Here is a 25,606-nt window from a genome sequence, read left to right as displayed (position 1 = left end):
TTTCGTGGATGAATTTCAAAGCCAGAATTATCATCTCAGGTGTTCCAAGTAGTATGCAGGACAGAAGAAGAGTTTCCACTCTACTACTTGGCATTTTAAAACTTGTTCACTAGGTTCAGGAATTGCTAACTTGGTAAGAAATAGAAGTAGAATGAGCACCAAACTGTTAGCATCAGGCTTGGGAACGCAGGTTCATTTACCTTTGGCAAATTACCATCCATGCAAATAGGGGTTATGGCATTTCTCTGCTTTTCTGAGTGCTGAAGCACTACACTAAGTTGGGTATCTATAAATAAATACTTCCCAAAAGCCAAGGCGAACTAAGATTGCAGAATGAAAATATCTCCCTACTATCTCTGATGTGGAAATTGTTTTCTAGAAATATCCATTGACACCTACTGGAAGCACTTGCTTTAAAGTACTAAGTAAAGGCATTTTATTAGGTAAACTAATATTTCAAACTCCCTGGCTGTGTAGTATTAACCTGCAGACTGTTGCCACTATGGAATAAAATCTGAGATAGCATATCAAAACCTGAAAACACAGAGCTGGTAGAGTTTTTATTGTTCTCTAGGACTGTACTAGGCAACTATTCTCACCACTCACTGTAAGTGATGTTTAAGTTTCAGACCTAGAAAATTTTAAGATCAACTCTGAAGACTAAAAGACAAAAAAGTGCAGAATTCCAGAGTGACTTGACAAAGAAGCTAACCAGAAAACAAGTAGGACTTGGGGCTCTTCTCAAAGCAGAGCTAGTTTCAGAAGTAAATACAAGGTAACAGAACATTTGATATCAGCTCAATTCATTGGCAGAGCTTGTAATGAAATGTTTTAAGTTAGAGAAATGTTATTTTGCTTTGCCCTACACTAGAGATTGGACATTCACAGAAAGGGAATAAGAAGCAGTAATGTGGAGTTACTGCTCTGCAAGGGTTTGAACCCAGTCAGGCTTGAAATTAGAAGATGGAGTGCTCCATGACAAGCCCAGCAGAGAGCTCAACAAAGCAGCAGCATGGCTGTGCCCTGGCTCATCTGACCTGGTCTCAAAGATGGTCATGGCCATCTCCTTTCCTCCGGAATGTAAGGGGTTGTGCAGACAAAAGGTTGAACCAAATGTGACAAAATCAATTCCACCAGCAGCAGGCATAGCACACCTCTTCCTGCATAGGCAAAGGCTGTGACACATGCCCTGGCGTGACAGAAAACATACACGAGTTTCCCAGACACTGCTTCCCACTTTTACAGCCTACCCAGAATCTCCAGGTTTGTCTTTGCAGAGGATATAATTTCTCACATGCAGATTTTGGAGGGCTAAAACCCAAGGATCTCCAACCAAACAGGGCAGAGTTATGGAAGAAATAGTTTAGATATGCAAGTTGATTTCTTCTGTGAAAGTAATCTCTAAAGATATTTCCTAAGACAGAGTTGCCTCTTACCTGTTTTGGGTTTGTAAATCATTTCACCCCGAACCATGTGAACTGTGATCATACCCATAAGCCCAGACACAAATGGGATGAGAAAGCCAAGGTTCCTGGCCACAGACTGCTGGATGTAAGAAATGCTGACAAAGACAACTGCTGAGTTCAAGTTAACCAGCCAATGAAACCTGGTACACAGAGACAAGAGAGAGAAAAGCTGAGAGGCTGAATAATATAAAAGCCTGTACAGAAGATTAAAACATCCAATTAAAGGCATGGTTAAGTATAGTAATCATGGACAGCATCAGTACCATGCACACATTAACACAGCAATTAAAACAGATTTTCACTCAAATGTCTCAGCTCCAAGAGGTATATGATTAAAGTAAGTGTACTAAGGCAGTAGAGCTGAACAAATTATCAGTGTAGTACTGGAAATATTCTAGTGGGTGACATTAATTAAATACATCAACATTTACCATTTACACATTTAATATCTGGCAACAAGCTTTGTGTATGAAATATCATCAAATCATATGTTTCAAGTTTAAGAGAGAAATGTCTTAATGCCACCACCCCTTCGTTAAGAAACATTAAATGTTAAAAAATGTAAGAAATATTAAAATTTGATTTATCAGTTACTAGTTGCAAGGCTCAGTTTGAATTTTTGTTGGCTTCTGGAATATCTTGGTAAGGAGGTTCCCCAACACAGTTTTCTCTTAGACTGTAATTGGTAGTAGAGGTGCTTCCCAAGTCCTGAGCCCCTCCTAATCACAGAAGATATTGAAAGGATAAATCCCACACACTTGGAAGCAGATGGCATACCACTAGTGATAGATCTACTGCAGTTTGGAACCCCTGAAAATAGCACAATTATTGAGCAGTACTGCCCCAGTGTGTCAAAGATTACAGTTTGAAAGCAACTGCAAGAAGAGAATCCTTTGCCTTTGCTGAAGCCATTTTCATTTAAAGGTGAAATACACATCAATACATAATTGTACAGCTTAATACATACTACTGTAAGAAGCCAAGCTCCTTTTCTAGTTCAGTGTAACTTCTGCCTCATGCATGCTATTTCAACTTGAGTATTTGGGCTAATGAATCTAGAATTGTCTACAGTGACAAGAGATTTGGAATTAAGTTACTCGATGATGATACAGTTGGAGGGATTTTGTGCATAAAAATATTGACCCATTCAACTAAGGCTTTTAAAAAAATATAACTACATGATTCATTTAACTAGAACTTGTGTAGAAGTTTTCAATCAATTCTTAAGTGACAATTTTTAAGTTAGACGCTTCAGTGGCTGTTTTCCAAACTTTCCAAAGAAGTGTGCCTGAGCTACCTGAAGTCCTGACATTCTTCATGACTCTATGAGTGTTTGACTGGAAATAGGAGCATCCAAAGAAAACCCTGGAGTACAGGAGAGCACTTTCATTTTTCGCTGCTGAGTAGCAATGTACTTTAAGACTGAAATGTAAAGTAAAATGTAAAAAATGAGAAGAAAAAAACCCCAACCAATGTGTTTAGCAATCCCTATGGCCAAAACACGAAAGATGAACTAACCTCAACACACATATGAGAATTATGGGCTGTGCTCATATCATACTGACAGCAGCAGATAGGTATTCGGGCCTTCATTACCTAAAGAGTCTCAGAGCTCACATCAGGGCATAGCAGATTTAGTTAGATACATCAAACTGAATATCCTGTCCAGCTTTGCAGGGAAGAGCTCCTTCCTGAAGCTTCAGCACTCTGAGATCTCTTCACAATGAAAGCCAAAAACCAACTTGAGAGGTTCATTTCAAGAATGCAGACCAGATAAACTTAAAAGCTACTGTGACAAGCCTACATAAACCCAATGATTTCCTTAAATCATTTTACAGAAATGTATTTGTTGTGAAAACTTTAAAGTAGTAACATCCAGGTGATTCTTATTGAAAAGCATTGTTTATGTTTATACATCTTTGTAGGAGGAGGTCAGTTTTTTCAGAATGACTGTGGAGTTCTCTGCAAAAACAAAGTGGGGGAGAAAATCCCAAAGAAGTAGAAAAAGTCTTTAAAAAGTCAAAGAAAAGTGTTTTGAGGAAAATGGCAGAAATTGATCTGCAATACATGGAAACAAAAAAGAGATTGAGGATGGAAAACATCATTGGTTCTATGTTCTCGGCAGGTTTTTTTTGCAGCAAGTCTGTAAAACAAGGTACAGCTCTGCTAACTCTCACCCCTCATCTAGATTGTACCCTTAGCTCTCATTCCCTGCCCCAACAAACAGAAAGTATTTCTCCTGCTGCAAAATAGTACCAGTCCATAATCTTAACCTTGGAAATGCAGAAGGCCTTGGAAAAACTTAATCCAACAGAATCCAAGTTACTTCTTCACTTAGAATTGGTATATTCTGTTTTTTTATGAGGTCAGAGCCATAGTACATACTGCACATTAGAACCAAGCCCTAAGATGTGCAAAGCAATCTTCTTGAAGGATTGAATTAGAAAACAGGTAATTACCAGGACTTTTAAGCCAATCTTTAATTCAGTAATTCTGATTGTTTAAACAGAACTTGGCCAAGACCAGACTCAAACTCATCAAGAGTATGCCATCTCATTTTATATCATTTTAAAATTCAATCCCACAACAAACACCCACCAAGAGAGACAAGGCTACTGAGGAAAAGTGATTATATTCTGAGGGTTTTAATGAGATTAAAAATGCTTAGAATGAACCCCTCATTTTTCTAAATTTTGAGATTACATTCCAACGGCTCCTCCTTGGGTGCCAGTGCAAAAATTAAATTTTTTGGCATTGGACATGTGCCTTTCTTGATATTTCCAAAGTTCCAAGAACTTACCCATTTGGATTCCCCCAAGGAACTTTTTATTCATATTATATCTCCTTTGTAATCAACACTGAGAAATGTCACTTTGATTAAACACAATTCTGAATGGCTAAGACCACTGTACAATAAACTCTCCAGAGCTATCTTTCAGAACAACTGATTGCTCTCCAGTCTTAATTCCCCAGAGTCTTATTTAATCAAAATGATGTTGCTAATTAAGGATTAAAACTCAGAATAGAGTAAAAAAGAAGGATTTTTTTTCTCTTCTCTCCTATGGGCAGGTCAAGGAGGCAGAATCTGCTCTAGGGAACTAAACATCTCATCCACCTTTGGTAAAGCTACTTTATTCACTGAAGTTTGGATTTAATTCAAAACTCTTTGATATTAACATAATTGGAAGAAAAAAGAATAGCCAGGAAAGATATCCCCAAAGGAGGAGAGATCTGATTCACCAAGATCTTCACTGATTCTTCAGCATTGCATTGTTAATATGCAAATGTGCTCAGTTTTTATTTTAGTAACTGCATGCAAAGGAGAGAAAAGGGGGCAGTTTAGGGCTTGCTTTCACCCTGCCTTGAAGCAGGAATATGGAGATTCCCACTGCAATTTCCTCACTACACAGTTTAACCAGAAAATATATCACTCTGTATAGGGCTACAGAAAGGGCAAATAAGGGCAAACAAATCATCAAAAATTACCTCCCTGATGCATGGAGAAAGAAATAGTTCTTAGGAAAAAAAAAAAATCCAAACCCTGATTTTTAAGAAGCATTTTAAGAGCAACTTTTCCTAAAGAATGGAAAAAGAAATTCAACCAAAATACAAATGTTAAGTGGTTTATCAGATGCCAGAACTTCCCAGGAACAAAGCTGAAACAATACAGGAGATCCCTACCACTGAGCTTAGTTTGAGACTACTCACAATCCTGACTTCCAGCAAACCAGCAGTCTACTGCTTCCCATCGCTGCTAAAAACTTACCCTGATGTAAATCCCAAAATATCATTGAATTTTGCCACTGTTAGGGAGCAACAGCAAAGTATCCTAAAGGCATAGCCTTGTTAAAGGCAGGAAACCAAATGGAAAATGTTGTTCCAACAGCAAATAGGGCAGCAAGTCTTTTGAGTATTTGGGCAAATTGTTTAATCTTGAATACTCTGACTGAATACTTCTGTAGGAGGCCAAAATAGATTATCATCTACTAGCAAAAGGAAAAAGTCAGGAAAAGTTTTAACTGAACCTCTTGAAACTCTTCCAAAATCTAAAAGTTGTGCCGTTAAAAGCAAAACCACAAACCCCACCATCCACAGGATCTGTGAATTTCAGCAGTGAATTTCAAGGCAATGCTCCATGATTCCCAACAGATATTTAGCCAACATTAAATTACAAACCAGTTGAAAAATGAAAGCAGTTCCTTTGGCCCACAGTCCTCGAGGCTGTACGCACTTAGTGGACACACTATAGCTCTTATTCCTCCTATTCCCAGACTGGCTGTGAGAAGGGCAAAGTAGAACACAATTTTCTCCTCCCTTTTGGGTAGAGTGTGAAGAATATGTCGTCTGTCGATGTAAACATCTTCAAAGGGGAATGACACCACAGGTAATAGTGCTGTGCCTGGAATGGAAAGAAAATTGTCATTTGAAAGGAATTAGAATCAGATGAATAAGATGTATATTTTTTAGAGCAGGTATGTTGAAAAGACAGATGGAAAATCAAAGATGCACAACAGAAAAGTGCAGAGAGGGAGACGCATAATTCTGTAGAGAGGCAGAAACTTTTTGGATGTTGCTATGAAAATTAAGGCAATACCATTATGGACCCCCAAGAAACCAAATTTCCTCTGAAATGCTTGTAAGGATTCAGGTTCTTCTATCAATTGAACCACCAATTAATCAAAAAAAACCCCACAAACCATCCCACAGTGGAGTGCAGCTTTTTTTTGCGTCATCTAAAACCCCAGAATTGTAATAGGAATGATAATTAAGAAATAAATTCTCAAAACTTTTGTTGACAATTTCCTTTTTTCCTGCAGCAGCTTCATAGAAAATACGATTTCCAGAAAATTTAACTATCAAAGCACTGCCATGAATTGCATTTGCCACTTCTAGTCTTCAAAGCAAGTCTTACAGATTTAATCCGCTACTGATTTTTCAAGTTTTAATGGACACTAAGCTTAAAATATATTGATATGTCAACAACACCAACATCAGCCAATGCTATGACTGTGCATCAAATTTTAATACATCTGGAGTGTTTAATGATTTATCTTCAAAGGAAGAAATGTTCTAGTTATAACAATACCCAAGTGCATCAAATTGTGTTTGTGTCTCCAATCTTCTACTTTCAGAAACGCACTGAAAGGACAAGTGGCAGAAAGAGATTTAAACCAGAATACCAGAGGAGAAACAGTAGAACACAGCAGCAAACATTTTTCCAGACTGCTTGAATAATGGTTTTGCAATCAGCTCAAGAACATTTCAGGAATGACTCTGATTTTTTTCACTTCCTTTCTTGTGTATCTAAATAACAACGTGGCCAGCTATTGTAGCAGTCAGACTTGCTCAACAACCAGTTCAAGAAAGAAATATTTTTATCAACTTGGTGTATGTAAATTGACAGAGTAACCACCAGATGCACCACCAGTGCATGGGAGATGCACTAAATGCTACAGAACAGGTGCATTTTGTTTGAGCAGTGGTTTTTTATGTAAAAGGTGTTCAGAATAATACCCAGGGAAGATTCAGAATGTGCCAACAGAAGGCAGGCCCTCAGTGGAGGTATTAGGACACTTAAGACAAACTTTGTTTATACTGGTGTGTTCTTAAATGCTTTTCCTCTTGTCCAAACACAAAAGTCATGCACCTTTACATATAATCTTATTTCTAGCAGCAGGGAAGCAGTTCCTAAATTCTCTCTCTGACTGAAGCCTTGCATTTGTGCAAAACACTTGCTAAAGGGACCAATTTTAAGAGTTGAACATCCATGCTCTCAACAGCTGACCCACTTCAGAAGAGTCAAGTTTGTGCACCAGCACCACAAGGTGCCCACACAAATGTTGCTTTATCTTCTTGAAAGCACTGCCTCAGAAAACTGCAAAGGTGAAAACACTGCAGTGCATTTTGCAGAGGAGTAGCTAAGTAATTAGGTGTTAGAGAAAGTTGGGGAAAACAGATGCCAAACACAATGCTCAAGAGCACGTTTCTGCAAGAGAATTAGTAAAACGTGACATAGCCAGCAGGGAGTCACCCACCTAGGAAGTGTAGGAACATGCAGATGCACACCAGCTTGATCCTCCCCACAAGGTATTCGGCGAGCCAGCCCACCAGCACTGGAGTCAGCGTGGAGCTGCCCACAAAGCACATATTGACAATGGCTGCCTGGTAGCTGCGATAGCCGAGCTTGACAGTGCAGAAGAGGATCATGTTGCACACGATGCCGAAGAACGTGAATCGCTCGCACAGCTCCACCAGCAGCACACAGACAGCCTCTTGGAGCTTCTTCTCAGGTTGAGGCAGTTTGCCAGCATGGCTGCTTCCCCCAGGTAGGGGTGCTTGCTCCTTGTCAGCCATGTGGTTCAAAAATCCCTTCTCCTGCATATCTCTTCTGTCTGCATCAGGCATGCTTGTCTCTTTTTTTTGGAGTATGACTGAGTAGATCAGCTTAAGTTACAGGTATACTTCTGTGCTCCTGCACTGTCATCAGCAAACTGGTAAGACTCTCGCTTTGAATTCCACACTTTGCTACTACAATTTCTTAGGGCACCTGTCACTTTTGAGATATTACATATAGGATCAAAGAGTATTAAAAAAAAGGCAAAACACCCAAACAAAAAAAAAAAAAAAATCAAAGAACTATATGAACGTTTCAGCTTCTGAATTTAGCAACACTAGGAAGTTAAGTAGTTTATTTAATTAGTTCATTTGGGGGTGAACAATATTTTTCCCCAGAATTATATTACCTATTAAATTATGTGAATCCAATACTGTATGCTAAACTCAATCTGTATGTTAAAGATAAAGGTTTAAACACAGATGAAAGCTAGCATTTTCAGCAGAATTCAAATAACAGATTGAGAAAATAATTTGGTTAAAATAATCCAATACTTTAATTAGACAACAAGTGAAAAACGGCAAGTAGATAAAGACAGGGATTTTTTTTTTAAGGTTAACATTCTCCAATCATTGTGAAATTTCTTTCTATTTCTGGTTGAAATTCAGATAAAGGTAATTATAAAAATAAGTAATGCTACTAGGTTTAAGCTAGAAAAACAAATTTTAAAAGAAAGTAAGTTGAATTTATTATCAAAAGAAAAAAAAGAGCAATCTAGAAGCAGCCTAACCCACAACTGTTCCTCTAGGCAGATTCTGCCCTGTAGCTACAATGCATCAGAAGGGGCAGGGGCACTGGCAGTGCTCTCTCAGATCAAACAAAAGCTATTACAACCTTGAAAGGGAATTAGGAAGAGCCAAACTCACAGCACTTTATAATGTTCCTGCTGCTTTATCCACAGCGAATTTGCTGATTTCCCAGGTCAGTTTCTCCATTTTGTGGAGCTCATTAAGATCACTAACACCTGTTCAAAATGCTTCCACCTGCAAATGGAAGCATCCCACATCTATCTCGTGCAGGTGTAAATGCATACACATGTTACAAGGAAGTGGAAAACCAGGTCAGCTTCTCTAAACAGAGCTCTCAGTGTTTCTGATGGCATTTTTTGAGACATAGGTTCTGCTGTTTGCTTCCACCTGTCCTTATAACTACTCAAATTTGGCCTCTTAAGATCCGTTTAGAATATGAAGGCTACTACATCACAAAGCAGAAGCACAATAGTATATAACCAGTAGGGATAAAGATTCCAAGATTACCCAGAAAAGCCCCAAAACCAACCATGATTCAAACACAAAGCCTAGAAACTCTGAAGCTTAAATCTAAGCAGTAATAGGCTGTTTCCTAAAATTAAATGTATTTTTGAACCTATTACAGGTCTAAAGCAAAAACTCAGACAGCAAAAACCTCTCAGTTTTCAGAGACATTCTAATGGGGATGAAAACAGCTGTGATTGGTAACATGTCAAGAACTGTATCTGTCTTCTAATCCATGATAGCCAAAATGATCCTCCTTTGGACAAACCAACCAGAGAAATCAAGAGTATAACTCAGCTTAGTTTCTTCATCAAAGCCTAAAAAAGCCAATCTCAGGACAGAGAAAAGTATTTTAACTCTTCTGTTGCATAAAGCTACTTTTACCTAACTGTTCATAAAGAAAATGATTTCCCTTTTCTTTTAATTTTTTCCTTTTTTAAGCAAATGCAACCAATTTTTAACATCAGATAGAAAACATAAGGACAAATAAACTCTTGCTCCAATAGACACTTGAATGTAAAATAGTCTGTTTTCCTTTAGAGTGCCAAGTTTACCTGTTCTCATGGGTGCTTGCAGCTCACAGTGGATTATATGATGGGAACCAGCACAGAGAGCAGGGCTCTTAGTCCTCTTGTGGTTTCATTTACCCAAATTTGGGGTTACAAGCTGGGAAAAAGGAATAATTGACTGAGCCTTATAAATGCTGTAGAAAGCAGGAGGTGGGTGATTTTCATAATTACTTTTGAATTGCCTTTGCATGTGATTAATAAGGGTGTGGTGGTGACAGTCAAAGATCAATCAGTACATGAGTTAACATGCTCAATGCTAAGAGAATAAGCTACATATGACAACAGGATCTATATTGATTTACTTTCTTAATCACTTCTGCAGCAATTATAGGTGGTCATTCTATTTACTTGACATAGTTTTTAGTGAATTCTGGTTGACTTGCATGGCATTCAATTGGCTTATTCTTACTTATTCTTACACAAGGTAATAGAACTGCATAAAGCCCATAAAAACCTCTATTATTTGCATTAACATATGTAGAGCTCTATGTATACCGAAGCTCCTAGAAACTGGACACACAAAATAACTGCTGTTTCAAAATCCAGCCCTTCTGGCAGTACTTCTGCCTTCCAGTAAGGACTTTGAATGTTTTTTAAACACATCCTGTTTAAAGATCTGAAAATGTGGCAGTCAGATCTTGGTTTATAAAAATACTTGTTCTCACATGATGGTGTCAGCCCACTAGAGGTCTGGCGTTAAAGAGTTGCTATTTGGTGCCCTACCACCCAAGGCTAAAGGTTACTTCTTCTCATACTAGAACCTATACATGAGCATCAGGCAAGTGAATTAAGCGGGACAGGTTGGAACTGAAATTTTCTCCTAATTTTCTCTGACAAGGGATAGTTGTCAGTGTTTTTATTGTAGAGGTAGTTTATTGGAACTGAAGAGGCAGAACTTCAGTGTCCAGCACAACATTTCCTCTGGCTAAAGGGTAGTAGTGGTGTTAGAACTCAGTTTGTGCTCTAGAAAGGTCAGTCTCTCTAATGCTATAGTAAATTTAATTCAGCTTTACTCTTAGTCTTTTAAAGAGCATGTGAGACGTGTTACCCTTCATCATAGCAGTGGCTGTGGTTCCTGCTAAATATCTGGGGTGGAAACATAATTGACATGGACAAGGCTGACAGTGCAACACAAGAATTTTGACACTTGTAAATAAAAAATTACGTGGGTCAACTCTTTCTAGGCAGCATTAGGATTCACATTAAACTGTATGGGCTGAGAACCTGGCACAACGACCACTGACTTGAGGACTGGAATTTAAAAGGCAGAAGAAATGTAGAGCAAAATTTTAATAGCTAAAAAATTTAATAAAAATTTAGCTTCTAGGATGAACTCTTTTTCTATTAGCTTTCTTATTCTTTTTTTTTTGTTCCGTTTTTTTCATCTTTAGGTGTCACATTGGACAATGTGTTAATTCCTATGTCCTATATCCTATTTCACAGGTGAATAATGAAAATTCTGTTTAAAATGTTACCTCAGACAACCACTTTAGTGATTTCTGCACTGCCTGTCACTGTAGTCTCAGAGTACTCTGACCTGAACAGAACTGTGACAGAATATGGCTTCTTTAGGAGTTCCCAACATTTCAAACCCATATCTGATACTTGTGAGAAACTCCAGAGCAATAAATACATGTAAAACCCAAGTGCTTTGTGAAGCATGTAAAAGGTCGATTAAGAAAGTGAAATGTAGTCATCATGAGTTTGAGAAATCCAATTTATGAAATTTGTTATGTTAGCAAATCCACTAAAATAAAATTGTTTTATGTTTTATAAAGATCTCTCAAATGTTTTAAAAAGACACTTCGAAGGCTGAAAAATAGCATCTATGAAATAACCAGTTCTTAAAATTACTGATTATATGAGAAATGCTCTGAGAAGTTCTGGAACCACGGTACCACATCAACTTGGAATAATTTTATTTTCCCTTCAGTAAGTATTTTTGCAGAAGTGTCAACACTTTAGCCAGATGTTAACTGGTAACATTACCCAGTTCTGCCTTGCTGCAGAATGGATGTTATTATATCTGTCTTGTTCCATGGCCACTTTTGTGTGTGAAAGTGCAAGACCAAGGTGAGACTTTAAATTTAGGGAAAAGCGTTATTTTAAGAAGTATATTTGTTTTTTCCTAATATAGTAATAATCAAAAATAATGTGGGAAAGCCATTTTCTTCATTTTGCTGAAATGCAGCATACCAAGAAAGAGAATTAAATCCTTCTCCCAAGAATGCCCCAGAGGTCCTGGTGAAGAGTGCAGGTAGGACCTCTCTGTTAGAAGCTTTATTTTCTCAGCTTGTCCTCCAAAAGCCTGTCTTCTCCCTGAATCCTACTTTTCCCCTGGTGTAATTTTTTTCCCTTTCTCTTACTTAAGCAGGGAGTGTGGCAAAAGCACAGAACTGACACCAAGCAAGAATTCCATAGATTTTTCCATGGTACCTAAAGCAGTACAAGGATGTACAAGACATGAACATACTGGAGTGAGTCCAGTGAAGGGCCATGAAGATGCTGAGGGGACTGAAGCATCCCTCGTACGACCAGAGGCTGAGAGAGCTGGCACTGTTCAGCCTGGAGAAGAGAAGGCTCAGGGGGCCCTTATTAGACTATAAAAATACTTGAAGGGAGGGTTCAAAGAGGACAGAGACAGGCTCTCTTCAGTGTGCCCAGCGACAGGGCAAGAGGCAACGGGCACAGAATGAAAAAAAGGGAACTCAGTTTAGGAATAATTAAAAACTTGTGGGGTTTTCAAATGCTGAAAGAGGTCGCCCAGAGAGGATGGAGTGGAATCTTCATTCCTAAAGATATTAAAAGCCTGACTGGAGGCAGTGCTGAGCAACCTGCTGCAGGTGACTCTGCCCTGAGCAGGTGGGGTAGACAATTGCCAGACGTGCCTTCCAACCTCAACCATTCTGTGATGCTGAGCAGCAACACTGAATACTTTGGCAAAGTAGACTCTAAGGAAGATGATAGAAGAAAATTTTTCTTGCCCAGTTGCTGGGCATGACCTCTCTGAGTGAGAAATTTACTTTACACTCTATGAGTGCTAATTTATTTTGATAATTTTTTTTCCAGGGAGATGGTTTTAAAATTGCTGATCCTCAAACCTTTACTGTAAATGAGAATTATTTTGGCATGATTACCCTGTTCCTTCAAACCACACATGTTTTATTTTGGGGATTTTGTTCAAACATATATAATTATCTATGCTAAGCAGTTTATCATATGTTCCAAGGCTTTTGTCTTTTTTGCACCTAGCTGACAGTTTTATAATTCAGGAGTAATTGAATTGCAATTATTTTTCATGATGCATGGTGTGGTTTTATATCATGTTGTTGGCAGATATTCTTTATGGTGTCGTTTGGTCTAATGGGAAAATTAGAAGTAGCTCTATCATATAGAAAGATGGCTTTTTTGTGTCATGTTATGGTTTGTAGATGGCACCCAGGATATTTTCTTTTGACATATAGATTTTTAGGTAGAGGCTGAAATGAGATTCTACAGCAGAGTTCACAGTTGAGACAATATTATCTGTACATCCAAGATGATTTCAACTATTCTCCCATAGTGACAGTTCATTTATATTCAAGTCCATTTAATAGACTATGGTTAGTATTCTAAAATACATATATAAGTACTATGTGGTTGCAGAGTTTCTGCTCTATATTCATCCCTGATCCAACATAACTGGTTTCAGAGAAGCCAGGAAAAGGCAAACATTCGTCAGAGCAGGGGATTGACAGCAGATCTCCCACCTCACTGAAGAGCTTTCCAGCCACTGGTGTGCCCAGACAGTCTTTTAATCTCTCCTGCTGGAGCTTTACAGTGTGTAAAGCTTTGTGAGCTGCATGGGAGCTGACTTTGTAACCTAGAGATTCGGGCTGCTCTCCCTATGGAATTTGGGAAGAGTCAAATTCAAGGCTCCATGTCAATGAATAGTTAATTATGTCTACAAAAGAGATAGTCTTCACCAGACAGGAGAGAGAAAGCTCAATCTGAGAAAAGTACAGTTTTGGCCCAAGAGTGGGAGAAAATGAGAGCTGCATGCTGGAGCCAGCAGAGCATCCTTTTCCAAAGGGAAAAGTATTACTTTAAAGTTTCTGGTTTCATCCACAAAATAATATCTGGAGTCTCACAAATCTGCATGGGATGTGTCAATGGTCATATGAACCCCAGATTGTCTGCCCATATAAAATTCTCATACACAGATGATCACATAAAGGTTGATGGCAGGACGTTTCAGGCAGTCATCTTGAAACCTTTTTTATTGCTCTTATCTGTTCATACACATTTCTGCCTTGTAAACTGGTACAGGAAGTAGTGTAACACAATTTTATTTACTCATCTGCAAACTTGAACGTCCACAAGCTGAGAACTGTGTGAGTCACTACAGACCCTGTCTACAGTGCCTTGTGTGGCTTTTTTGAGGGAGAAACTGGCAGAATTTAAAATGCTTCTCTCCTAATGGCCGATATTTTCCTATCTAAAACTGATTTTAGTCGAGTTTTTGGTCTTCATGAAAGGTGTCAGCATGGTCAGCAGGTTAAGGGAGGTGATCCTTCCACTCAACACTGATGAGGAGACATCCGGAGCACCAGGTACAATGTCCTCTATTGTCAGCAATTTGCCTAAAATGAGTGAAACTGAAGTTACACTCCTAATCTGGGGATAAGTACAGTAGAACTGTTTCAAAATTAGCTTCAACTGAAATACACTGGATTAACTTTTTCAACTCCATTTACTGTTAAACCTGGCTGGTTCTGACCAAAACAGATGACAGAGGGCTCACGTAATCCTTTCTACTGCTGAAATGGGTGGGTGCTGGGATGTCTTCAGCCAGAGGTTTATGAAGGCAGGGAGGTTTTCCCATGCCTCAAATGCTGATAACAACACATCATGTAACTTTATAGCTGGCTGTACCTCTGGGCCTCAACTATTTGATGATGTGAATACACTTTTTCCTGACTGCATACGGCTCTTTAAAGACATCCCTGAGTTTTCCAAAGTACAGTTACTCCCACTTAGATTGCGGTCTGTGAGATCTGAATTTGTATTTGGAAACGCTGTTTTAAATTTCCACTTAAAAATCACACTTCAGCCATCAGTGGCTCTTGCATCTGCTATTCAGTGCTCACATAGAATATTTGTCATGCTCAATACAAGAGATGTCTGCAACATCTGCCCAGGCAGTTTTGAAAGTATGGAAGCAATTTAAGAGAAAAAACCCTAGAATAATTATTATTAACTTTATTTATATTTGGTACAACTTTAAGATTAGGAGTTATTGTTTTTTAAACACTGAACTTTAAATTTCAGTTTAAGTGCTGGTGTGTGAATTTCAGGATAGAAATACAATTGCTTACATGGAGTACTCTGAGTTTAAAAATAATCCTCCTCCATTTTGAGACATGCAATATAGTACATTTTGAAAAATTCATTTTTTTTAGAGAGGTGCACCTGAATGTGCGATTCCAAAACAATATAATCAGACCAAATAGCTTTATCAAAGATAGCAATTCAAAGCTTTTAGTGCAAATGCATCACAAATGCTCGCACTTAGAAATTCTCTTTCTAAGGTCGCGTTTACAGACTCTGCCACAATAAAAGAACAAAAATATCTTTGATGATTTAGCAGAGAAAAGGGTGGTACTGAAAAAGACATGAGAAAGAATGGGATGCAAGACACTATTGAAAAATAATTGATACTGTTGCAGGAAGAAAGCCTGAACTCAAAAAGAAAGACAGAAAGGGAATAATAGTGAAATAAATTTGGTATTAGGTGCTCACATTTTACAGTTAGATACGTAAGTGTTTGTACATCAGTAGTTCTGTCACATTCATAATGCACATTGACCTAAACCCACATCTGAGTTTCTCAGCTTTCTCCCTATTGCTTTCTCCTTGACAGACGTTTTGAAGATCTTAGATATGAGATCTCTTAGCGAGACGAACATCGAGTAATTATATTTGTGGCAGATGAGATGAAGGTGGAGGAATGCAAACCAGGTTTTGGCTATCACACTAGGATCTGACAGGAAAAGAAAAACACAAGGACACCCTAATTTCCTCACCCAGCTCCCCTGGCTGAGCTGGAATGGTGAAGGAGAAGCCCATGTGCCAAGTGATGTGCAAGGAGACCACCCGGGCTGCAGTGTTTAACAGTGATACAGCCATGTCACCAGAATGTTTGCCTTTCTCCACGTGTAACAGTGGGCATCAGTTTCAGAGGGAAGACCTCAAGCTGTGACAGAAAAAAAGTTTGGCAAGTGTTTCAAGGGATGAGAGAGACACCTTTGGTTTCAGTGTCTTTTCATAAATTCAAGTTCCCGTTCCATGGAAGAGTTGCAATGAGTTTATGTCTCTCAGATTACCACAGCACACTACCTGAAAATAAACACTGCATTCAGATCAGTTCTTACATTTACTTATGGATGATAGAGCACACAAATTGGTCTGGCTCCTTCCAAGAGAAGAGAATCATGCTTCCTGCTACAAAAAATGGTAGGGAGATGTTTAATATGATTGCAACTAACTGTTAAAATCCAGGGAGCTGACAGAAGAAAAAAACAGCAGAGTTATATTGTCCCACTGCAGAGATGTCACATTTATAAGATAATCTCCAGCACAGTGCTCGTAGCTCATGTTTGTTCACATACTTCAGAGGAATGTTTTCTAATCATCCAGAGAAGTTTACAGCGCTCTGTTGAGTTAACACCAGTGGAAATCAGGTCAGCAAGCAAGAGATCCATCATGAAACAGCTGTATAGCACCTGTGTGTGCTGTGCAAGTGGCTGCTGCTTCCAGTTTGGTGAAGAAATCACAATAGGTATTTTTCACAGTGAAGGATTTTGGCAGTCACACAAGCACGCTTCCATGGAGTTGTAAAATCCTGATGGAGCTCTAAAATCCTGAGTAGATCTAAGCTTGAATTTGAAGTTTTAAAATTCTTTCTTACTCGTGGTCCGTAGTGTTTCACCTCTGGATTTTGCAGGTGGGATGGACAGCGTTTGCCCTTCTCTGCTAGACAAAATGGAAAAATTCTACCAGAGTAGGTAGAATTTCAAGTCTTTGGCATTGAATAAGGGAAAGAATTAGGTTTCAAAATATGTGCATGAAAGTAACCATTAATATATTTGCTGTGATATGCAGTAATGTGTTTAAAATGCATCTTATCAGTGCACCAACTGTTTTTCAAGTTATTTGTGAATTTTCACTGTGAATGTGTATCCAGAGGCTCAACCTGATAGTCTTGAAGAGCGTCAGTTTTCACAGGATGTCTCTAACCAGTCACTTCTGAAAACATTGTCTGTTGCTAATTAAGTCTGGCACGTTTCTGTCAGATAGGCAAGGAATGTTATTTGCCACGCTAGAGACGGGTCAGTTATGGCACAGAGAAACTCTGGCTCCCTTGCAAATTAATAGTGGGGCCAAATATAGAAATGAAGAATCCTAAAGAAGATCAGAGGAAAAAACTAAGATCCTAAATAATGACTCTACTTACATAAGGATGAATCAAAGCCACTACAGAATTTTACACTGGAGAGGAAAAAAAAAAGAAGCCTTTTCAAAATATTCAACAGTGTGACAATCAGACCATGGGCTTTACATGTGGGGCACAGCATGTAAAGCCTTTCTGTCACGATACTGAACATTATGCTGATATTTGTCTTGCTGGGAGAATAACCCACAGAACCCACAGAAATTTTCCAGGCAGATATTCTCTAAATTGCTCTGGCTTGCAAAGAGGCAATTAACTTAAGTGAATCTGATTTTTTGAAATCAGACATTAAAATAAGATTTACCCAGCTGTAGTCCTTATTGGAAACCCTTTGCAAGAACAGTTTTTCACTGCTTATTTGAAATCAGAAAACAAATACTATACTCCAAGTGCTGCAAGATATTTGGAAATTTTTAACCATGGCCCAAACTTCCGTTCTCAGGAGTGACTTCATGGTGACAATGTGACTTCTGATAGAAAACAAAATGGTCTTAATTCTGCAATAGCTGGATGCTAAGACATCCTTCTGTGCTCAGTGATAAGGCTGCTGATGCTACTGCCACAAACCTTGTATTTTTCCTGTCTTGGTGAAATGTTTTTGCCACACTCTTGTCATTGTTAATGATATTTAACACGGACTATAATGTGCTACCATTATCCCCGGCCACAGGAAAATGTAGTTTATACCTGAAGCTGCCCACAATCTTTCTGATTTAGGCTTTATCTACACTCAAGACCTCTCCCAGCATAACATTTTTGTTGCCTTTTTTTTTCTTTTAGACGTAACTGTAACATCAATAAAAAGCTTCAGTGTGCATTACAGTACAAAATCACCCTGCTCCCCTTGCTATACAGGGACAAGTACATGACAGAATGGTGTTTTACAGGGCTGTAACAACAGCCAATGGGTTGTAGCACTTTAATTACAGCGGTATATTTAAAGTGGCACAATTTTGGAGCACAGACAAAGCCTTATTTACCACTCGAGGTATAACAGCTGCATAAAAAATTATACTCCATAGATAAATCACCCCGTGACGGTGGCAAAACACTGTGTTTAGCATCTCTCTGTGCCTGTAGGAGTCTCAGCAAAGCTTCAGACAACTGCTAATGGAAAAATAGAGAGGCTGCTTATTTTTATTACCTTCAAAGTTTTTGTGATACTAAGCTTTGGATGTATCAGGAATTACTGATTTTATTCCCCCTGTGGAAATTCGAAATTTGCTGAAAAAGAAAGAAGTAACTCCCAGTGATTTCCTGATTTTCTTAACAAGCTGTTATACTGAGCTTTTGTATTCCCTAGCCCAAATCTGTGCTGACCATATCTCAGGAGACATTAATGAGGGGAAAAAAATTGAGCTGCATTGTCCCCACCCTATGTGCATTTTTTTGCCACAGAGAGACAGAGTACTTGTCCCTGAGTGTCAGGTAGGTCCCTCATGCAGTCAGGTTCCCAAAGTAAATACAAACTTCCCAATGGTGTGGTAGTGTCTATCATTTGGGAACAGCTGGTGTATGAAAAGATCTCTTAATTTTCCTTGTTTTTTCCTTCTTTTTCAAAAATTCAAAGGGGATTTTGGGGTTTCCTGGAGATTCATTTTTCTTTTATCTACCATCTGTCCCACCAGTTAGTTACTTAAACAGACAAAACTTAAGAAAATACTGCCCAAGCATGTTTTCGTTATTTTGAAAGCAGTTTAGACTATATTCTGTTTTTCACATCAGAAAAGTGAGCTGAAATCATGTGACACATTGGAAAGCACAGCTATACTTCCTCTTTTTTTAACTCCTTGTGTCTTCAAGCTATTCAGTACCTCTTTTAGTGCACAGCTTGCACTCAGAAAGAGAAATGAGGGGATCATTGCTGCTAGTTATAGAAGTTCAGCATGGCAGGACTCCAGAGCAAGCAAGTGCATGGCAGTGGCACCTATTCCTGCTGGCTGCCAACATTCCTGTACAACTCATACCAGCTTTACCAAATCAGCAGAAGGAATTTGTTTTGATTAGTGATGCATTCAATATTGCTTCTTCCAGGTCATAATCATTCCATTGATGTCCCACTGAAAATTTCCACTCAGCAGGCGTTTGCCACGTGCCTGCTGTCCCCTTCCCCACCTGGCTGGGGATGGCTGGGCCACGGAGGAAAAGACCAACATGGAAGTTTTGAATCCCATGGAGCACCACCACCTCATTTCCAGTGTGCCCCACTGGTACAACAAGGGAGCTTCCTACTAATACAAGGTTTCAAGGTGAGATATGTCTTCAGGAAGTAAGGCTAATAAACAGAATTTAAGTGGTTTTAGAGCTTTGTTAAAGTTTTAGTTCACTTTCCATTTTTACTCAGCTGATTCTTTCTACTTCAGCAGATAGCAAGGATGTAGTGCAACTCTAGCCTTGAGACAGAAAGGTACTGACTAGAAAGTGAAAAGCTATCAGCCTCAGCAAGCCTGCAGACATTATGGTTCACTGCCTAAATTGCATTCATACAGCTCTCATCATAAGAAATACGCTGGGTAAGTTCAGGGGCAGGTTAACCTGCCATTGATGTATAAACTTTCTAATTAGTTATTGCTGGTTTTGTTTTGCATGTAACAGTTACTAGAAAAGAGTTTGATTGTATTTTTAAAGAAGTTCTGAAGTAAGCTAGATATCAGTGAAAGCTGTCAAATTGATGCTTTATTTTTTTTTATTATTATTATTTTTCTCCTTTTAACAGAATAAGAAGAAATAAGTTCTGCAATAAATCGTCATTTGGTGTTTTTAAATGCTGGTCAGGATAAGCCTCCTCCAGCAGTTTAAATTCCTGTAGTGCATTCAGCTTTCTGCCTGTTGGCCACAGTTGGCCAAGGGTTATTTACTGAGTGCCAATTGTGACAGGACATTTTGCAGTGCTGAAGAACCAAAGGGCACAGCACAACTTGCTTTGAGAAAAATGCCTCATCTTAATCGGGGAGTTTGTGAAGGAAAAAAAATCCAGCCACCAAAAAACAACTGGTATTGAGCACCTTCTGCCTGATAAAGACTGGAAAATATTTTAAACCTCATTAGAAAAGTAAAATTTGCCTATTTCTCATGTTTCATACACTGTGCAGGAAAGGAACACATATGCTGTCACATTCATATTTTACGGGCTCTTTTTTTCCCCCAAACCTTCGTACCTCAGATTTGAACTTTAAACTTGTGACAGTGTTATGTTCATTAGAATAAAAATCACTTGCTATTTCCATTGCAAAGCTCCCCCCCAGAGGTTATCTTAGCTGTTTTATAAATCATATCAGGAGGAAAGCTGGCATAAAGGTTGACAGCTCACTCTAGATAATCACTTCCTCTTCTCTTAAGTGACTTTAAGCAGAAAGGAGCATGTAGCTTGCCAGTTCAGTTTTTAGTGGTCAAGCATCCACATCTAACCACCACCAACACACTGACTAAATTACATTGTAAGTATTTTACTGAAATGCAGGAAAATCATAATCCTGCTCAGGAGAAAGAATCTCAAACCTTCATCAGCTATCACGGTGTATTTTCTCTGTCCTTCCAGGGCAGAGCTCATTACACAGAATGACATGAACGCCAAAGCCCTTTGACACAGGGTCCTTGAAGGGAACCTGACCTTCAGATTACTGTTGATTTATCAGCTTCCTCAAGAGCTGGACTGATTAGACTAATGGTTTATAGGGGATATGATTTCAACATTGAAGTCCTGTATCATGGAGGCAGACAAATGAAACAAGTTAGATCGTGTAATAAACAGAATCTACAACTCAGGGCAACAACCCATTAAGTAGAAACTTAAAGGGAATAAACACACACCGAAAGAATCCTGGGTTTAGGAGGAAAGGTCAGCTTATGTATTATAATTTTTCTACATAAACCAATAAAACTAAATCCTAATCCTCTCTCAGAGAGACTGAAGCAGTCTGGAAATGGTGCCAAATCTTCCCAGGCTGAGTCAGAAGAGAAAAAAATCAAGAAAACTATCCCTTTAACACATCACTTCCCCGTGACCTGGTTACAGGCATTTTGCAATCAATAGGGACCTTCCACTGTTTCCACTGGACTTTGGAAGCAGTGTGCTTGGAAGAGAAAGGGTTAACTCTAAAAGGTAAAGTGGGGGAGGGGGCACAGGAAGCAGATGGAAAGCCTTTCTTGGAAGTTGGTTGTGATAGAAGCAAATATTAAGGAAGGAAAGAACTGAGAATATTAGCCTGAAACATAAGTTATGATTCAACTGCTAATCACTCCATCTATCCCTGAAACTGTTGTCTCTTAGTTAAATAAGGATAATAAGACTGTCCTTTCTAAAACAGATAATCCTGAAAGTGTGTATCAGTAACAAAGATATAGGGAGCTTATTTTCTCACTGTCTCATAACACAGAATCAGAAGACAAATTCAGCTCAATGCCATTAGGAAGAATAAAGTCCAAGCCTGAGAAAACAATACTTTTTTACTCAGCTTATAATTGGACTTTGACATTAATTTCTCTTGGAAGCCAAGAACTTGACAAGGTACAAAAAGGGACTGGATATTTATGCAGACAATGAAAATTATCTATAGAATTATTAATTTTGAGGAACAAAAGTTAGGAAAGCTATTAAATTTTATGCTTCAGATATTTGGCAACTATTTTAAACTGAGCAGCTTAAGCTGACAAAGAGTAGTTAATTTGGTTGCCCCCAACTAAATAGTTAACTGTAGTGTTGTGGAAATAAAGGAACTTCTGAAAGTAGAGCAAAATCTGAATCTTTGGCAATAACTTGCATGAAATACTTCCAGTTAAGAGATGTTACACAAAGCACTACACATTGCAGTTGTTACTGCTTCTCAGTCTTCCCGTACTTTTATTAGGCTGATCTCAGCTTGTACAACACCCCCAGGAACCAGATGAACCTTATATCTAGTACACCCTGGTAGCTTCAGAACTCGGCAGCCTCTTTACAATGATGAAAGTTATTATTAAGTTTACACAAACAAATCTTAAAAAGGCAAAGGAGTACATGAGACACCACCCAGCAAAGTGGGTCAGAGTTGAAGGTGTGTTTGTGGGTAGGTGGGAGGACACTGAACTTCTTTCATTACCAGATTCTTGCTACATGGTACTGGGTCTTCATTCTTCAGACCTGTCAGGTTCCCTCAGGTCCACATGAAGGAGATGTTGTAAAATGCAGATATTCCTAGTCTGGTGCAAAACCACTGAGTAATGATTACCTGATTTTCTGACATGGGAATTGTCCTTAGCCATCGCAGAGCCGGATGTGCACTGGCTGTTAAGCAGATATCGTGCCTTGCTCTCACCTGTCACTGGGTTCAATGCCCAGAAACAGAACTGGGAGGCAGCTAGAAAGTCAATATTGTGTTTGCTCTAAAGGAAGCAAAGACGTGTGGAAACTCAGAACCAAAACCTCTGCATTGTGTATTCCACCTGTCTTCATGCTTACTGGATGCAAATATTTGGGAATGGAACATGGGAACTGTTAAAAAAGAGGCAATGGTTGAGGGAAGAAGGACCATGTTTGATTTCTAGTGAAACTACCTTTAGGAGAAAAGTAGTTAGAACTAGCTTAATTTTTCATGTAGCCATTAACTTCTTTAATGAGAATGGAACAAAGATGCAGCTATTCCAGAGCCTGGGTGAGCGTTGTTATTGCATTTAAAACCAAAGTGTGCTTTTAATTTTGCAGCTTGTGATGAAAGAAAGTTGTTGCATCAGTGAGAGTTCCTGGCAATACTCAGCTTCCCAGAGAAGAGCTTGTCTTGGGTAATCTCACAGAAAAAGGAACAGTGGCTGGGTTCCAAGGTAAGTGACAAGCTTAGGGCACAAAATAAGAATCAACTGGGTCCATTGTCCCCAGGAGCACAAGGGACATAAAGCATCTTTCAAGAAGCCAGAATACTCTTCTCCCACTGGGAAACCAATTTTGCCCTGTTTTGCTGCTTATTTTAGCTTTGGTCAGAGATGTGAGAAGGCATGGGGTGGTGCTCACTCCTCCTGTGCACCCTCCTGGCAGTTTCTAATGGCAGAGTTTCATTTCACCACGTGGGACAGAGAGACCATTCATGGGTGCTGGTAATTGCTTGGGGCAAGAAACGCCCGGGAAGCAGCCAATTGTGTGTGCATATGTCCATTTCAACAAGAATTAAACATTAGTGCATCAAGAAGGCCGTTCCCATTTTGCCTTTGATTTGGACTCTGGAGATATTCTTATAACGATGTAATTTCTGCAGAATACTTTCTGAAAGTATCAACATGTGCTGTGGGATGAAGATATTGCCTTGTTTCCTCCAGACTCACCTTAACCTGGCCCCAATTTTACGCAGTCTTTTTGCATTTTGCTGTTGGAGATGCTAAGCCATTAGTGTGACTACCCTGTTGTACGAACCTGAAATTATTAAATTAAATGTTTATGAATTTGGCTGTATTTCCTTGCTTCTTGAATGTGGACAGTTCAATACAATTTCTAACCTGCACATGCTTGCAGCCTGGGGGCTGTGAGTCATGTTTGCTTTAAAAGAGGCAGCACTCACAGACTGTCACTCACCTGGGTTATTAGAAACAGAGCACTTTAAGAATTACTCTGCCACCTCCTCGCCTCTAAATATAGCTGGTGTGCGTGGGTCTTAAGCGATTTAGCTAGTCTGAGAAAAGGCCTCATTCCAAATAATCAATTAAAAATCCATCATTTTAAGAACTATGTGGGCCTCAGGCCAAATGCATCTTGGATGTAATACCTTTGACTGTTTAATGCTGATATTAATTATTTGTATTACAGCTGCAGATCCTAACTCAGAATGAAATTTCTCTGCACTGCCCAGCAGCAAGTCCTGTTCCAAAGAGTGCACTACTTAAGTAGGCATGATGGACAAAGAGCAGCAGCAGAAAATCATCATTATTCCCTGCTTCACGGATGGGAAACTGAAAGACAGATTCAATGACCGTCCAAGGGTCACACAGGAAAAGGAGTAATTCATAAATCCCAGTACAAGGTCTTAAACCATGAGATTTCCTCTCATTCTTTAATCAATAATAAAACACCACAGATGTCTAAGAATCTAATATCTGCAAAACTGCTCCAAGGTCTATAGGCATGATACAATTAATTTCCATTAAGAGCAATGTGATGTGAGGGCACTCTGTACTGACCAGAAAAGTAGGCCTTGCAGACTTTGCAGGTTTTTAATACTGTTTTAATAGACAATATAAAAATCAGGGATAGTCTAATTAAAATAAAAATATGGGGAAACAGTTGCCAAACCTCTGACCCAAGCTGAAACCAAAGGAACTGATTCAGGAAGTAAACAAATGCATAAAAAAAAATCAGGTCTAGAAAAGGCAAAGTCTGTAAGTGAAAATATTTATAATAGATTTTCCCTTTTTGAATGAGGGTTATGTTTCCCAGTGTTATGTGTGTTGTTGTTTGACCTTTAGGGCTATACTCAGCCACATTTTTTAACTCCCTCCTCCCCTACTAGCACAAAGGATTAGCAAGAGAGATTCTCAGAGATTCGCCTGCCTGAAGGATTTGGATTTCAGGAAAAACATCGAGTATCAAAGAACTTGCAACATGATCACAAGCACCAGCAAAGCTGAGTTGCATAAGACAACACCTGCAGGTTACAAGGAAGAAGTTAAGCGCTGTGGGAAAAGTTCACCTTGCTCAGGCCCCGTAAGACCAACACACGGAGCTTCCATAAATACCTCAAGTCCTTCTATCCAAATCCCTCCGCAATTTCTTTTAAGTATTCACACAAATGTAACAGGAATCATCACTAGGATGTGCAATACATTATCAGGCCTCAGAGGTACAACTTTTGAATCTTCCCATCACCATCTCTTATTGTTTGTTAAACAAGTAGAAAAAATAAAATTTAAAAATGATTCCTGCTCCAATAAGCCTGAACGTTGCAGTGAGTTACGGTCATGTCTAAATTTTTGTGCAATATACACATTACTGACATTAATGCAATTGCACAGTTAAGCATATATATCCATTTTTAGGTGTTGTGACAGGTCTGACTTCTATTTTATGCGTTTGAAGCATGTAGCTAAACTGGAACCTGTATTGCTCCGGTTAAAACATCAAGCAACAGTACTCATACTAATTTTAATAAAGCATGCTACACTTAGAGCATTGACACCACCAAAAAAGTAGAGAAATTAAACTTGTTTACAACCTGCCTTAAACCTCCAACATTCCCAATATGTAAATCAAACTGACAAAACATTAAGAAAACCTCTGGCTAGTACATTTTAACCCCCATTCTGAAGAAATGTAGAAATTCTGGTTTAACCATTCATTCTGTAGAAAGACATTACAATACAACACAACACAACACAACACAATACAATTTTCCTTTCTTCCAGTGCTACACAAAGAACTTTGATACCCTAAGCAATTTGCACAGGGAGTCACCCACTATTCTTCATTAAAACTG

General features: G+C 38.8%; 1 protein-coding gene and 1 long non-coding RNA gene across 3 annotated transcripts in view; one reads left to right on the top strand and one right to left on the bottom strand.

The window, feature by feature from the left end:
* The window catches only part of SLC15A5 (solute carrier family 15 member 5), a 30,410-nt gene extending 22,356 nt beyond the window's left edge, over positions 1-8,054 (bottom strand). Inside the window, exons 1-3 of the mRNA XM_019288629.3 lie at positions 7,502-8,054; positions 5,643-5,865; positions 1,437-1,606 (exon numbers count right to left, since the gene is read on the bottom strand). Of these exons, the coding sequence (XP_019144174.2) occupies positions 1,437-1,606; positions 5,643-5,865; positions 7,502-7,871 (763 nt within the window). The 5' untranslated portion in view covers positions 7,872-8,054. The remainder of the gene's footprint in view (positions 1-1,436; positions 1,607-5,642; positions 5,866-7,501) is intronic.
* On the top strand, positions 7,709-25,075 carry LOC109145235. Of its 2 annotated transcripts, none has more exons than XR_002046519.3 (5): positions 7,709-7,792; positions 19,209-19,423; positions 19,541-19,687; positions 22,855-22,970; positions 23,944-25,075. It is a non-coding gene; the product is annotated as an uncharacterized LOC109145235 (long non-coding RNA). The 2 variants fall into 2 exon arrangements; XR_002046521.3 differs by having other exon boundaries at positions 19,538-19,687.
* The last annotated feature ends 531 nt before the right edge of the window (positions 25,076-25,606 follow it).

Source organism: Corvus cornix, chromosome 1A (genome assembly GCF_000738735.6).
Source record: "Corvus cornix cornix isolate S_Up_H32 chromosome 1A, ASM73873v5, whole genome shotgun sequence".
NCBI lineage: Eukaryota > Metazoa > Chordata > Aves > Passeriformes > Corvidae > Corvus > Corvus cornix.
This window is presented reverse-complemented; position numbering and strand designations above follow the sequence as displayed.